This window comes from Trachurus japonicus, chromosome 1 (genome assembly GCF_045865225.1).
Source record: "Trachurus japonicus isolate A0001 chromosome 1, Traja_1.0".
NCBI classification, from domain to species: domain Eukaryota; kingdom Metazoa; phylum Chordata; class Actinopteri; order Carangiformes; family Carangidae; genus Trachurus; species Trachurus japonicus.
The window spans coordinates 29605836-29622805 of NC_140907.1; the positions used below are offsets into that span (position 1 = coordinate 29605836).

The 16970-nt window shown below is 44.6% G+C and overlaps 1 protein-coding gene across 1 annotated transcript; it reads left to right on the forward strand.

Moving 5' to 3' along the window:
* The first annotated feature begins 4907 nt into the window (after nt 1-4907).
* On the forward strand, nt 4908-11557 carry LOC146992192 (uncharacterized). Its single transcript, XM_085784427.1, has 2 exons — nt 4908-7134; nt 8274-11557. The coding sequence occupies exons 1-2, from the start codon at nt 6251-6253 to the stop codon at nt 9280-9282; spliced, it is 1893 nt and encodes a 630-aa protein (XP_085640553.1). The 5' UTR covers nt 4908-6250; the 3' UTR covers nt 9283-11557.
* Nucleotides 11558-16970: the final 5413 nt, after the last annotated feature.

Consider the following 16970-nt stretch of genomic DNA (forward strand, 5'->3'; position numbering starts at 1 on the left):
GCCACTCTGTGCCCTGTGCTATATATTTTCGTTGTATATCTTTTCTGTGGTATGTATACAACAACGATAAAGAAACTTTGAAAATGCGGCCCTATATGTGCAAACGCCGTTCGCACAGTGTGTTCTGCGTTTAGGCTGCGCTGCTTGCCTTTGGTCTTCAAAGTGCTTGCTGGGGCTCAGTTCTCTGTACAAACTGTCAACCTTGTCAGTGATGATGCAGAGATCTTTGGAGGTGGTGGTTAGCAGTTTGTAAAGAAAAGGACTGCAGTGTAGAGCTGAAGAAACAAATTCCTGGATCCTCACATGCTGTCGGTCGGTTGTCAAAGATCCACGTAGTGAGATGGAAAAAGCAACTTGAAACTTCATTATTTCAGAGATCATTTTTCTTCATTGTGAGGGAATGGAAATTGAAACCATCTCGCGCAAATGTAGATTTTATTAAACACTTTCCTGTATTGTATTTGAAATAATCTCACATTTCATGGTTTCGGATATGAGGCAGACGAGGTCAGAAACGCCAGAGTGTTGCATTAAAGTTAAATTTACCAGCTTTATCACTCGAACGTGCCGGAGAAAATGTGTTGCTTGGCTTTAGCCCACATTAGAAATGTGAGAACCGGATCTTTTGCCACCAGCCATGAAGTTGCTGTTTTATAAATAGATGAGAGACACAACCTGTTGACCTGAGACAAAATAAATTCATCCGCGGGGGAGAGAACGACAGCAGGGTATGCATAAATTGGAGCTCAGACAATTTGATCAAAACGGTACGACAGGGAGTTAATAATTCACTGATAGTGGGGCTGAAAGAGGAGCCCCAGAGATCCACGTCCATAACACTTTAATTGAACCTTCCAAGTTAATTAGGTGGAAATAAATTTCCCTCTGTATGATCTCACACTTAGCAGCGGGTTAGCCTTTCTGTGCATGTGGCAACTACCGCAGTCATCACAGTGATCTGTGCGCTCCATGGTTATCAATATTAACAGACTGAAGGTGTGGTTGGGTCAATACCCGTTCTCTATCCAATTATCGCAAACCATTTGATTAATTTAAATACATTTCTCTCTAAGTAGCAGCAGCAGCAGCAGCAGCAGCAGCAGCGGTCAGAGGCTGGTTCTCACTTCGTCCTGAGATAACGGCTGATACGGGAGCAAACATCTGTGAGAATCACACTGGACGTATGATGTGATGTGGTTTTATATTAAAAATACCACACGTCCTCTTCGCCCCAGGAAATTTCACTTTTCATACATTACGCTTATTTTGTATGCAGTCCTGTTTCAAATGATATGCAAAACACAAGTGCTTTATATGCACATATATTGTATCTTATGTTTAGGGATGGAGTTTTGGAGGCTTTTACTACCTTATCTATCATTTACACTACTCACGAAAAGTGAGGGATATTCGAATTTCGGGTGAAATTTATGTAAAATGTAAAAAGTTCACGCTACGGTGAGATTATATCATGAAAGTAGGACATTTAAGTAGAAGTATGGAATGGTAATGTCTTCATCTCAAACATTGTAAAAGCTAACAAACATGTCAATGTGTCAATAAGTTGTTATGTGGCCAGAGAGACGACCACTCCTCTGTCTTTCTGTGACTCTTCCAGTCTCTCTGTGTCTCTGTTCAACCTGCTAATGACACTGTGACACTCTGAGCCCAGTGGACACTTCTCTCTGACAACATCCCATCATCTGAAGCCTCAACATGACCCAGGTGGATCGTTATACAGGTGTGGTCTTGGTCTCATGATGTCAGAATGTGGACAGCAGTATGGGCGGCTGTGGCTCAGGAGGAAGAGCTGGTTGTTCACTAAGCTCAAGGTCGGTTGTTCGATTGTTCGACATGCGGCTCCTCTCCTCCAGTCTGCATGTGAAAGTGTCCTTGGGCGAGACACTGAACCTTACTTGCCCTCCGATGTATCATTGGATGTGTGAATGTGTGTGTGAAAGGGTGAATGGGACATGCATACTGTACTGTATATGTAAATCACTTTGAGTGGTTTGAGTGACTAGAAAAGCTCTATATAAGAGCAAGTCTATTCACCATGATGAAGAGGACTGTATCAATAGAAACTGTCAATGAACCAGAACATTTAGTGGTCGATTCATGGATAAGACACTTTTAGTTAGAGACACTGTTAGAGAACAGCATGTTATGTTATAGACTCAAACATTGAACAATTGGACATGTGCATTCAAAAGTTTAGAGAAGGTCAAATTAAGTTAAAGGGATAGTTCAACATTTTGGCAAATTGGCCCATTGCCATAATTGCTATAGTCATAGCAGTAGGTTCATTACCTTTAATTGTAGGTGTAAGCTATTTTTAGTACAGCGGAGCGCAGCAGCTGGCTGCTCAGAGCTACGCTATAGAGGCTAAGGGAATTTCTTGGTTTCCCTCATTAAACTCATCAAATACAAAATCCCAAAACTCCACAGCGCTTTTGTAGACAAGTTGTGAGCTGCACAACCACCACGTTATGAGATAATGACGGAACGATACGAAACGGAGCCGTTTTCGAGGTAAATTCATACAAAACCGCTGATGCGCGTTGCGTTCAGGGACAGTTTTTCAGCAAGCAGTCTCCGTATTTACCCTGTATTTACCTCGAAAACGGCTCAGTTTCGTATCCTTCCGTCATTATCTCATAGCGTGGTGGTTGTGCAGGTCACAACTTGTCTACAAAAGCGCTGTGGAGTTTTGGGATGTTTAATTTGATGAGTTTAATGAGGGAAACCAAGAAATTCCCTTAGCCTCCATAGCGTAGCTCTGAGCAGCCAGCTGCTGCGCTCTGCCGTACTGAAAATAGCTTACACCTACAATTAAAGGTAATGAACCTACTGCTATGACTATAGCGATTATGGCAATGGGCCAATTTGCCAAAATGTTGAACTATCCCTTTAACCTGTAAAGGTTTTAGCGCATTTTAGATGCATTCTGAAATTTCATCCAAATGCTGAATATCCTTAAGTTATCATGCCCTTTAAATTGAGATGTTTTTTTCTTCTTCTTTTTAACAAACCTTTAAATTACATTCTTATTCATTGCAAATTGAATCTGTTCTATGTATGTGAGTTTTTCATTATCTGTGACGCACGCTGTGTTGCATCCATTTGCATTCAATGTATATATGAAAGTCATGAATGGCGAGAGCTGGTTCTTTTGAAAACAGTTGTGCAAGTATAGAGAGAGAGAAATCAAGGCTAAACATTTTTTATCTCACTTGAAGAAACCATCCACGTGTTGGAGGGACAACAGGCTGAGAGTAGACAGTCTAGCAACATATCCCAACCACTGTCAAGGTGACGTTAAACATACATACACGTGACAAATGATCTTTTTGCAGCAATGAGTTTACAGAGTAATGTGTTTTTTGGTATAATATTGATTACTAATAAAGAATGAACTAAAGTGGATGTGAGGGATACTCAACTATCATCTAATCTAATAATCTAATCTAATCTTATCAATATTAAACTGTTACATATCGTTGACAATCAGCAGTGCAACGACAGTGACTAATTAAAATCTAATGAATTTCAAATGTCACAGCACTGCATATGTCCTCGCTGCTCAACCCTGAGTGGATCAGCAGCAGCAGCAGCAGCAGCAGCAGCAGCAGCAGAGTGAGTCCTTAAAGCCCGTGGGTCATTAAGACATTTACATTACTAATTATAGTCGATTAACCTCAGCTTGTTTAACTGATTTGTCAATAGATGATTGAACAACACAGATGGGTGAACTGCAGGATCTCTGGTGTCACAGAGCTCAGAGCTACTATTAACCCTAACCCTGATCTAGATCCTTACAGTCAATATTATTTATTATGGTATATAATCACTTTTCTATTGCTTTTGAGGCAAGGTGAAGAGGGCCCAGGTGGGGATTGAACCCACACCTCCCGGGTAAGAATCATGCGCGCTTGCCAGTCACCCAAAGGGACATCCCCTTGGCCAAGTAGCCAGGGCACATGATCAACTGGAGGCATAGTGACAGGACCTGTCAACTGTCACACTTTTGATAACAGGAATGCATGTTTACTGTGTTAAATCTTAATACTAATAGTAAAATTCCCTTATGACGCTCTTTTTTTTTCATTATCAACTGGCTGTTTATAGTTGTATTACTATATTGCAGTTTGGAGACAGTTGGTTATCACTCCGGCAGATTTCTGCTTCTCTTCTCTTGGTGCTTTGGGAAATCATGAAACTCAATGAATGCTGTAGAGGGACCCGACTAAGTTTTGCTCCAGTGCTCGCTGGCAGGTAAAACTGTTGTGTTAAGCGTGAATGTGTGTGTCTGCTGCTCCAAGGAAACAGATCGAGATGGTGAAGTCACCTTCTCTCTATCACTGCCACAATATTGTCTTTAGATTGCGGTTATAGTACATAGATATATTTATCTCTTATTAATCATGTTTCTATTTCCAGCCCTTAGAATGAACTCACTTGCCTTGATAGAGATGTGGTAACTGTAACTGCAGCCTTGATAGCAGCAGCAGCAGCTATAATCGATGTGCAACACTGATTTGGTCAGGTCAACAATCTGTTGTTGGTGTTGTTGACAAAACGATGACATGGCAAATCAGACGCGGGTCAATTGGCAGTGTGTCTCTGTCTCAAATAATCGATATGATTATAGGCTGCCAGAGTTGTCTGTAGTACTAATCCTGAGCGCGGAGAGGAGAATTGTAAAGTTAGAGAGAGAGTGGGAGAAGTGACGGCCACTTTTTGATTGATTACAGGGTTGTGGAAGTGCCATAGGTGCCATAGCGCGCCTCGGTGTAAAAGCGTGTGTGTGTGTGCCGGGCAGCAGCTGCGCGCTCTCTCTCTCTCTCTCTCTCTCTCTCTCTCTCTCTCTCTCTCTCTCTCTCTCTCTCTCTCATACTCAGTCCTGCAGCGGCGGACAGACATACAGGCTTGCTTGGTGCTCCGCTCCACGCGGCAGAAGCGCGTCGGAGCCAAAGAGAAGCGGAGGGAAACACAAAGAGCTCCCGACAACAAACCCCAGCCCAAAGACGGATTATAAAAGCGCACACACCGGCTGTCAACGATCCCGGAGCAACTTTACCACTGTCTGTCCCTTTTTTATTTCTTCTCCTCCTTCAGTCAGTCAGCACCTGGCTGCCTCTTCAACATCTTCAGGCTTTCAGCATACAAGCGGATCCGCACACACACGGTCAGTGACTGTAACTGGGATTTGACTGGATTTGCTTCTCCCTGAGGGTGAGCTCATTATTTTTGCAAACAGCTATTCCTCCTCGCCTCTTATCCACTTATGAGTCAAAATCTGTCATCTCTGCGATATGGGCTTCAGTGGGATTATTATTTTAAGTTTCTGTAATTCTACATTTTGACTTTTGCCTCTCTCTATCTCTCCTTTTTTAAAAGGAATATAATGAGATGATGATTGTGACTGACAACTCTGCAAAAAAGCAGCTAATGTAGAGAGTGACATCCTGCTACGTATACTCACTGAATGATTCATATGAAAGCTATACTCAGAGCTTCTTTCTTTTTTACCAAGTCAACATTTTAAAATCAAATTTTAGTTTGCTGCTTGTTTGTGTTAGCCCTGATCCAAACTCACACACACAGGAGGAGACGTTAAAAGCTTTTCAGTGTTTTTCCATCCAGGAATGTCTAGTTTCTGCTGTTGTTTGTTCAGCTACAGAGCTGTTAACACCGCTGCAGGTGGAAACAGCCTCAGAAACCTTTGTTTCTCTAAGCAGACCTGATTGAATCCCTGTGATGGACTAAAAGGTGTGAGGTGGAGGAGAGAGTGAAGAGGAAGAGGAGGGAGAGAGGAGGAGCAGGAGGTTTACCATCTTTTAGAGGTGAGAAAGTCTATTACCAGCAGGTGCTGGATTATCAGGATGAGACAGCCACTCCCTGGAGCGATGAATGTACATAGGTTACATAAGAGCTGCACTGGGACCAGTGGATGAGCAGCATCACGACTTGAGCTGATTCATAAGATGTGGCGTAAGACGCGGGGCCACGGGTTACCTCCGTCCACAGACAGACAGATGTCTCCTCACTCCGAGCACGAGGACCCACAGAGCACCAGACTGAGACACAGAACCTGATGCTGTGATGATGCCTTTGTTAAGGATTTCACACTTTCCTGGACTCTGATTCTTGGTGCTTTTTCCTTTTTCTTTTCTGAATGTTTTTTAATGAGGACCCGTAGGGAAACCTGTGCACTAAGTCTGGTAGTATTGTTGTCACACAAAGCAGCATGGATCTGTCCCGGGACCGGCCGTCTGAGCCCAGCTTCTCCCCGCTGCTGCAGCACGACGGCTCTCAGGACCGACTCAACCGCTCCTACGGCCTCGGCCACGGCTCCCTGATGCTCCCCTCCACCTTCAGCTCCCCCACTGCCTCCCTCAGCCAGCCCCTTCCCTCCTCCCTCATCCCTTACCCCTCCCTCATCCCCTCCCCTTTTCTCTCCACCTCCTTATCCCTTCGACAAACATCCACTTTTGTCTACCCACCCCCCTCCTCCTCCTCCTCCTCCTCCTCCTCCTTTGCTCTGTCCCTTCCCACCTTCTCCTCTAATGACTTGGCAGATCTGGAGAGCATGCTGCTCTGGACCGTCCACGAGCCCAGCACCATCGCTCTGACCATCATGTACTGCCTCTCCTTCATCCTGGGATTCATCGGGAACTTAATGTCCCTGCGCGTCCTCACCAACAGACACAGCCGGAGGTTGGCCGGCGTCAGCGCCACGCGCAGCCTCCTGGTCAACCTGGCCGTGTGCGACCTGGCCGTGGTGTGCGTCTGCATGCCCATCACGCTGGGCAGCCAGATCTACACGGCCTGGGTGTACGGCGACCTCCTCTGCCGGGCCGTGCCCTTCACGCAGGCCGTCTCCGTGTCGGCCAGCGTTCTGACGCTGACGGTGATCAGCGTGAATCGATACTACAGCGTGAAGTCGCCCTTGAAGGCCCGCTCCATGTTCACCCGCCGCCGCATCTTGGGGACCGTCGCCGTGGTGTGGATCGTCTCCTCCGTCATGTGCGCTCCCATCGCCGTGATGAACAGGAGGCGGGAGATCAGCTTTGGGACGTTTGCCATCCTGGTCTGTCAGGAGGAGTGGCCTCAGCATCGCCTTAAACAAGGGTAGGTGTTCCTATATACTCTTTATAGACGACACTGTGGGCTGCATATGTATTTATACATCTACATGACTCACGAGCTGAGATTCGGCCTGGGAAGCTCTTTAGTTTTGTTCCGCCTCATTGGTAGAAACCCACTGACAGATTGAGCTCTCTGATTGGATGTTCAGCCTAGTTTCACCTGTTTAAAGCACCTTCAACACCCGAACGAAGCCAATTTCTAGACAGATTTGCATTACACGGTTTAATGTTTTTTACAGAATGCTCTTTCTGTGGTACCTGATACATCATCAATCATTGCAAACTTAAAATACTGACGGGTTATATCATTGCAGGCAGGCACGTCGCATTCATCTGTACAGTCTGGGAGCAATTTGTAAAAAGGAAAAGACGACAAAAAGCAAACAGGAGGTGATCAATCCTCATCTGTCTCAGACACCTCCTCCAGTTCGCTGTGCCAGGGCCTTTTTTGGATTTAACATACGTATGGACGTATTTGCCTCTCAAACCAGTGGGGTATTTAAAATCCGTGCTGTCAACGTGAACTCTATTTTGTACTTAAAGCACAGGTTTAGAGACAGGTTCTTAAAATCCCCGTCTCATTTTTCCTTAATCATGGCTTGGCACGTGTCTCCAGAACGACTCCTGTTGTCCACAGTCTGTACTCTAATCTTTTCAGCCCGTTGCGCCGTTATAGCTTTATTGTCTGAGAATCACTTTGTGCTGCAAAGTGTGAAATAGCGTTGATTATCTGCAGATACCCTCAGATCTAATTCTCCTGGGAGTCCAAAGACGAAAGAGTCGTTGGTTATTATATTGTCGTAGGCAGCCTTGTAATGTTGTAGCAAATTAAATATTTTTGAAGACAACTCTTTGTGCTTCTGAAATCCGTACTCAGACGGCGATCCATAACTTCAATTGGAGCACGTTGCTGCTGCAATAAAAGTATGGTTGACTCACCAGGCAGTTCCACATAGCGGAGTATGAAGTGTGTGTGTCATTTTTACTGTTTCAGCACAAACAAAGGGATAAAGAAGAGAAATGCTACTTCCAAGACACATTAAAGATTTCATGCTTATCTATCATATTTGAGAAGAAAAGCTTTCTCCATTGTTAATATCTCCCCTTTTTTCTCCTCCACAGATACAATGTGCTGCTGTTTGTCATGCTCTACTGCCTGCCGGTGACCTTTAACCTCACCATCGGCTTCCTGACGGGCAGGCGGCTCTGGGGCGGGAAGAAATCCGCCTTTTCCGATCTGGATCCTCGCAGCCAAGCTCTGCACACCTCGCGCCTCAAGACTCGCCAGAAGATCGCCAAGATGGTGGTGTGTCTGGTGCTGCTGTTCGCCGTGTCCTGGCTGCCGCTGTACCTGGTGGACCTGTGGATCGACTGCGAGCAGCGGCCGCCGTCCTGGCTGCTGCAGACGCGGCCGTTCGCCCAGTGGCTGGGCCTGACCAACTCCAGCCTGAACCCCATCTGCTACTGTTTCATCGGGGACCTGTACCGCTCGGCGAAGGTCATACGGACGCGATACTACCAGAAGGTCGCCGCTCTCTTCGGCTCCTCCTCGTTCTCCAGCTCGGCGGCCGTGGCGTCGCCCGCCGCCGTGATCGCCGACACCAAAGTGACAGATTCCGAGTGCGGCCGTATCTCTGCTGGTGCGGCGGCGGCGGCGGCGGCGACCGCATCCATGGCGACGATCCCCAGGCTGCTGAGCTTCGCATGCAGCCAGGGATTGGGGCCGAGGGTCAGAGGCGGCTCAGACAGCCGAGCCGGGTCCGACCACAGCATCTCCGACTGGTACCGGTCCAGTCCCAGCGAGTGCGACGGCTCCTTGCTGCCCTGTCGCCTCCACGCGCTCCAGCACGCCGCCACACAGAGAGCGGCGGACGTCCCGCCTACGAGAAGACACTCGGTGAATGAAAACGCTGGATCGTTACCTTTAAGAATTGAGTCTGTGGAAATAGATGTGCTGCCTTTGAGGAGGCACTCGGGGGACAGGATATATGGTCTGTCAGCTGATAAGAGAGACATTACCACGGGCAGAAACGCTTCCCGTTCCACTGGGCAGCACAGAAGCAAAACATCAGAAACTTACTCTCTGGTAGGAGACCGGGAGGAGGAGACATCTGATATAACCTGCCTGTGAAGGCCACAGATTATCTGATGTATCAACAGGGAGGATTTTTTTTTTTTCCCCTTTTTGTCCTACAGGCGGCAAAAACACACGCAGCTCCAGATGCACAGTTTGCAGTTGACAGTGTGGGTTAATCCCTTCGGAAAGCCATTGTTTGTGTTGAGGATAAACTGACCAGGTCTATACGACGCGCTCTGTGTTTTTCAGTGGCGTCTCTGTGGGATCTAAGGCACAGCCGGACACGGGACCAATGTTTGCACCGCTGGGTTCAGGTTTTTGAAGGCATTGCAGGTGGAGGGAGGGAACCCTGCTGTAGCCCTGGGGCTAAAAAGTCAGTTATTATCAAGACAGAGATAGATTGCAGAAGCTATTCCATGCAAGTCACATCAAAAATGATACAGCTGCTTGTCACAGTTGTGTCTTACATCTGCTTAAGCGAATAATGCAGCAGGACGTAGAGTGTGATGAGTTTTTTTTTCTTTTTTTTCTTTCCGCTGAGATATTCATATCGCTTCGCTAATGGTTTGGCTTGTATTTGTTGCACACAGAAAGGTTAAAGCCCTTTGTCACAAGTCAGTGTCCGTGGAAAGAGTTTCTGACAGATCTTCACAGGTTAATAACACGATCGCTGTCTGCCGCCTGTGAAGGCAGATATGCAGTACCAGCTGCTGATGTGTGCAGTCACACAGATGATTCATGGGGGAATATGAGATCGACTACATTTGAAGCGGAAAATGAAAAACTGAGAACACAGGTAGCGGTTTTGAATTGCACATAAAAAAAGAAGTGTGATATCGCTCTTGCAACTTTTTTTTTGGTTCGTGTCACATTTGCAAGCGAAAGCCGTGCGCTAAACCTAAAGCCTGAGACGAGCAGGGTTACTTCATTCAGAGGGAATTTGAAAAGCAAAATAATAATAATAAAGTGGTTTCTAACTCTGGGGATAATTTTGGTCCAATTCGCTCCGACTCTTCCGATGCCACCTGCAATATGTAATTTAAGTGGCTGTAATTTGAATACAAATAATAATACAATTAGAAATGAAACAACAACAGGCTGACAGGATTGCCATTTAATTTTCACCTCATTTCACCTCAGTCTGACACTCTGTACCAGTCAGTCGTTTTATTTTTAGGAGGTAGTGGAGTAGTAGTTTTTCAAGAGGGAACGTGCCCTGCAGAGTTCAAAATCAAAGCATATTGTAAGTGTCCTTGAAGCCCGATAAATCTGTTTTCACTTTACAAAGCTGATTTGTTTTGAAAAGACTGAATCGTGCAGTGTTTACGTTGCATGTTTACTTGCTATCAGGCTTCTTCTTTTCCCTGCTGCCTGCAGCCTTTGCTGGGTTGCATCGCTGCCACCAAGAGGAGTGGTTGCTCGAACGTTGCTCCATTGCTTGTGGTCAAAAACATCACAGGGGGAACTCTCATAATGTTACCCTGTCTCCCCAAATCTATCCACGCTTTTCACACTTCCTCTCCCTCCTGCAAAGCTCTGATTAGTGGCTGTTCCCTCAGCTGGAGGTGAAGTGAGGATGAAAAGGAAAATTACATTTACATCAATCGGATTGGAGAGACAAATATCACAAAACTTGAATAAATCAACCCTAACTATCCCTCTATTTACATCCAGATGCCACTAAATGCCAGATATTTGTGTGGAATGGCCCTTTATTTGTTGCAAAAATTACACTGACTCTGCTGTGACTCGCTACAGGAGAAAACAAGAATGTATCGATGTTGGTTATTTGCTTACAGGAGAGGATTGGTCCACGCAGAGACACTGCCTGTTAAACCAGCACATGCCTTGTTGAGTAAAGTACAGAAACAGGGTGCCAAAATAGCTTTAAAGGTTAAAGAACTAAAACACACACACACAGAGACAGACACACACACGCAGATGCATGCACACAGTCAACAGAATCTAATCTACCCTCAGGCTGCTTCCAGTTGTGTGCAAGACAGAGGTGGTGAATAGCATGAACTGCTGTGACATCAAGCTGCTAATCACACTCTTGTCCTCGCAGCGAAAGTAGAAGTGATGCAGCACTCAAGGCATCAAACTGTGTTGAAACTGTCCTATTTATGTCATTGGATATGGTTGCTTTGTAAAAAAAAAAAAAAAAAAGAGGAAAAAAAAAAGAAAATATCTCAATGCCATTACGCTGTGACTGTGTGTTTCAACTCCCTTTCTGTCTTTTACTTTCATCTACCTCTTTCTGTCTTTCTCTCTCTGTCTCTGAGTTTTTGCACTGTGTCAATGAAGGGCATGTGTACTCAATTATGTGCATTTGGTGTTCCATTAAAAAAAAAGAAAAAAAAGGTGCAAGTTTGTCTGTGGTTACCTTTAACTCTTGCTGCTGCCGAGACATCCCAGGAATTGGTACTTATTTTCAAAGAACCTTGAACGCAGCTGTTCTTAGAAGAACTTAAGATAATAGGGGACGTAGTAGCGGGGAGGCTCGGAAGAGACAGATAAAAGACTTCTGCACAGTCCTCAGATCCTTTGTCCAATCTTCTCTTGTTTCCCTCGGGCATGATTAAATCTTAAAGGGGGGATGTGAATGTGGTTATGAGAAGCTCTCCTTCCTTTATTAAACAAATTAACAGATAAGTTGAAGGAGGGAGTTGCCCCAAAAGACAGTCTCCTTGTACATTTGTCGAATGGACATCGCTCCACAGCGAATTTGATTAGTGGCTGCAGAACAACTCGGGCATTTTAATTTTACTTGTTCACCATGTGGAAAAATTAACTAATAGATTTCAGAAAATGAAAGCACTTTGTTGAAGCCTTGGGTGAAGTTCAGGCTCATATGCAAGCGACGGTTTTTGGCAACTTCTGCCAGAGACGAGACGTTATTAAGTTTCATGAGAGAGAGGGTTTTTTTTCTCCCTATGGATTTTTACTTCTGAACAAACTTCTATTAATGTTGAATGTTTCTCACCTTAAAGTTGCAGTCTGCGTCTTTGTGGCTTCATAAAACAATTGCATGTCTGCTTTCTAGCTCACACTCCTCTTCTTTCCTCCTCACATCCTGAAATGCACACCCAGAAACATCATAATCAATTTACAGACGAGCGACGAATTAAAGGAAAAACTATGTAAATGTGGAGAATATACATAACAAATGAAGCCACTTCTATAGAGCTGCGCTGCGTGATACTGTCACTGATAGTTTTATAATTGGGGCACCAATGGCAGGAGCTTCAATCACAGAGAAGAGAAGAAGAAATGTGATTGGGTGAGCTGTTCCTCAACATATTCTTGACACGTGTGGCGAATGCAGCCCTCCAACAATAAATTATTATATATATACTGTTAGTGTAAGAGCAGATAATGAGGAAATTGATGTTAATTGGGTCGCAAAGTGATTGATTGGCATTTAACCTAAGAACCTTTGTGGTTAGATAAGTGTTTCTGACCAGGAAGGGGAAACAGTTTTTGACCGCCATGCTGCACCATGCACCGTGCTGATGTGTGTGTGTGTGTGTGTGTGAGAACATGTTTGATTTTGAAAGCGTGAATGAAAAATAAATGAATCTTGTGCAACGTAACCAGAATCGAAGTGGACTTTTATTCATCTGGCAGCTGGTAAAGTAAGCGTGTCAAATAGGTTCCCTACCTAATTGGCTCAAAGCGTTATTGGCTTAGCCGCTACAATTCAAGTCAAAAACTGTTTCCTTCTTCTAGTTGGAAAAACCCGTCGAACCACAAACGTTCAAAGGATAAATAGGTTTTGGTGTCAATCCCTTTGTGACCCAATCAACATCAATTCCCTCATCATCTGCTCTTACCTTTAGTTTGCTATGTCCTTCCAGGGAGAGACAAGTTGCACAAGGGTTTTATGGTTCAGCAGTGTGTCCTTATTCTCCTTATGTCCAAAACTACAAAATAATACCAAGTATTAGGAATTGGGACAAAGTCAAGAATGTAAGAAGCCACCACTGACCGGTCACGATGTTGATCCATCCAGTCAGACTGACCTCCCGCCTCTGTGGACTATAGGGCATCACGCCACTCCCTCCATTTGCTTGCGACACACAGATCACTCCACTGGCAGCAGAGGACACTGTGACTTAAATGTTAACATATTATTTATGGATCTTTTGTGAAAACAAGACACAATGCAGTATTTCTTCTTTTCCTTTTCTTTTACTGTAACTTGGAAGGACGGCTCATTAGCTGCGTCTCTATTCAGCAGCTGCATCCTTCTGAGGCCATCGTCCATGAAGGTGTCGTCTTTGTTGACAACGAAGGCCGAAACCGAAACGAGCGCTGACCTATGGAGCGACTCATGGTTTGTGCCCATCCTTGTCACCTAGCAACCTGGACAACACGTAACCTTTTCGGATGCAAAAAAACATATAAAAAGGCCCTCAGTTTCTCAGCAGTCAAGAGTTCATTCTGAATCACTAGTAATTTAATATAAAGCTTTTATACTCCGATAAATCACTACATATAACTTGTTCTGTCTGATCGGTGTGTTATTCCTATTACCAGCATGCAGTGAATCACTTGTTGGAGCCTTGTGTTGCTCAAGGGAAAGGAGGCCACATTTCTTTGGCAGCATTTGAAGCTGAGCCTTTGAAAGCCCGGTCACACTCCTGTGACGCAGCCGCTCTTCAAATGCAGCCTCTGCAGGATGTGGCCCCTGAACTGGGTCACAGCTATTGTGAAGAAACAGTACAGATACTGGCTTCCTTGAACTGTTTGGAAAGACTTGTCCGATCAGAGGAAAGGACATCGCTTACGAAAACGAAGTTGACTTTCATATAGTGATTAAATCTTTCTATGCGGACGACGGTGGCCTCTTCTTGGATGACGATATCTTCATCCCCAGAGAGGGAGGAGTCACGTTGGCTACTGATGCTTGTTTTTATTGTATCATTTCACTTTCAGCCCAGCATCAAAATGGGTCTACTTGTGCCTCTCTCCATATACATGTAAACCTCACTGCGTATTTGTCATGCTAACCTCTTGTCTGTTTTCCTGTACGACATAATATCCGTATTTGACTTCAGGACAAAATGACTGATGAAATTTTCAGCAGTGCCACTTTGCTGCTGCATGAAATGTGTAACCTGCAGCGACCTGAGTTCACAGCAGGCATCTGAATCGTCAATAGGTTCTTCAAGCACTTACATAGATGTGAACACACGCACACATGCGCATAGATGCACATGCACACACACACACACATACAATTTCATTCCACATTTTCAGATATCCCGAGGACTCATAATGAGGCACTTCAACTCTGTGATTGCTTTCATTTTTTCAGACATCTGGTCTTGTTGATCCACTCATATCTTTCCTTTGCATCATTTCATCATTCTGTGTTGTTCTCTGTACTCCTTCCTATTTCCTTCCCCCTCCCCTCCCACCTCTCTTCCTCTCCTTCTTTTCTTCTTTCGCTTTGGTCATCTCTTCTCTCTCTCTCTTTCTCCTTGGGTCATTGCTGTACCAGTGCAAGAATCCATGCCAACAATAGTCTGTTTCTCTTCCTCTTCCTCCTCTTTCTTCTTTACCATGTAACACCGGCGGGTTTACCCAGAGGGGTTGGTGCACTGCACACTAAGGGAAAAAAAAACAACAAAAAAAGAACAATGTTGTGAAATAATGTACAGTACATAGTGGTGATAGACCTCTGATGAAAACAACCTGTCATTTGCAAAGCCAAAAACACCACCTCCTTTTTTTTTAATGATGAGGCTCATTGCAGAAGTTTGGAGGAGTGTTTTCGTAGAGAAACTATGTTCTGCTGTCGACATGATGTCCGGATCCTTTTGCCTAAAAAATTTAGCAACCGTGGTTCAAAATTAAACATTGATAGCAGACTGTGTGTTTCACAACAGTCTGTGACATCACTCATGTTATCTTAAGAGGAGACAAAGTTTTATATATACAGTAGTTATATATTATATTTATGTTTTATTTGGCTGCTCCCATGTTCTCATTTTTACACAGCAACCCTCCACACAAGCACACGCACACACACACACACACACACACTTATAAGGGATTTGCTGCACACACATGTTTTGCAGCACATACAAAGTCTAGCATTGTGCAATCTGCAGTCTGGGCCTCTGATCTTTCTTTCTTTCTTTCTTTCTTTCTTTCTTTCTTTCTTTCTTTCTTTCTTTCTTTCTTTCTTTCTTTCTTTCTTTCTTTTTTAAAGTACTACTATTGGGGATGCTCGGTCATCGAGTGAGAGCACGTTTTGGTAATGCCCAGTGCAGTGTTTGCCAGATCAAATCCCCAACGTGTCGATGCGTGCTGCTACACATCGTTCCCCCAGTCTCTTTCACCACTTTCCTGTCTCTCTACACTATCTTGTCAATTAAAGGAAAAATGCCCAAGTAACATTAAAAAAGTGCTATTCAACCATTTTTTTAAAACACAAATTCACTTATGACATGTCGATGTGTCAAAGACAGATTTGTTACGCACACCGTCGCTAATTCATACAAGTCTTTCACCTTGGTAGATTTGCTATTAAAGCAATAAAAGTGCAGACTAATCAGAGACGATGTCCCCGTCCTGTTCGACTGTCCTAGTAAGATGTTAACAGAGTGACAGTGAGTCAGCAGGCAGAATATCAGGACCGTGAAATTGGTGCAGCTAAATGGAATTCAGCCATTATTCATTTTTCCTATTTTTGTGCTTTTCATACTGTGCTGCAACTCACCCATCAGATGCCAGTGCAAGTTTTCCATGCATCATTTTGTACCCCAGAATAAAACCTGAATTGTTGCCGGCTATAGCCGAAAACCAGACCAGCTGTTGTCACCATCGGCATCGCAGGAGGATGTTTGTCACGAGGGTGATGCAGGGGTCAGTCTTAAAGCTACTGGTGAGTCAAACCTTGTTCCCCCGCCACCGCCTCAGGCTGATGGACCTACAAAACTGCAACACACAGGGCCACGCGCTCATACTGCAGGCAGGTGATGCACCAGTTATGACAGTTTAAAATTTCTCGGTCACCTAGCAATTCGATGCAGCGACTTTGCAATGCAATAAGAAACTCAACCTGCATCATCATGGCCATACATCACAATTCTTGCTCATGTTTGTCGCTGCTGTCGTGACTTTCAGTGGTGGATTCAGATAAGTAAAAGTACAACAAACTCAGCAGTAGAGGAAGTGTTATTCCAGCCGCCCCCTGTGCTCTGTAAAGTTAGAAATATTTGTTGTTGTCTCTGGTCAAGCAAAGAGGATCTTTCTCTTCAACAAAAGAGATTGATCTCTGTGGGAGTCCTCTCCAAAATGGGGTGTCAGCCTGTCAGTGGCAAAAACAACCGGTTTGGTGGACTTACTTTTGATGCTGACAACGCCCCGTTGCTATGGCTTCAAGCTGCATGGTGACAGCCACCGCCCAATGCTTGATGTTATCAGTCTGTCTGTCTCATACACACGACTCTCAGTAATGCCCTGAAATTTTCACTTTGGAAATTCACTTGGACCCCAGGATGAACTGATAAGAACTTGGTGGCCAGAGTTTAAAGGTCAAGGTCACAGCGACATCACAAAAGATGCTTTTGACCTCTTGAATGTGATATCTCCCCGTCCGACTCGAGGCTATTTGTTGTTCAGATTTCTAATAAACAACATGATATGAACAAAGATGAACTGATTAGATTTTGTGGTGGTCAAAGGCCAAAGTTCAAGGTCACTGTGATCTCACATTCGAGTACATG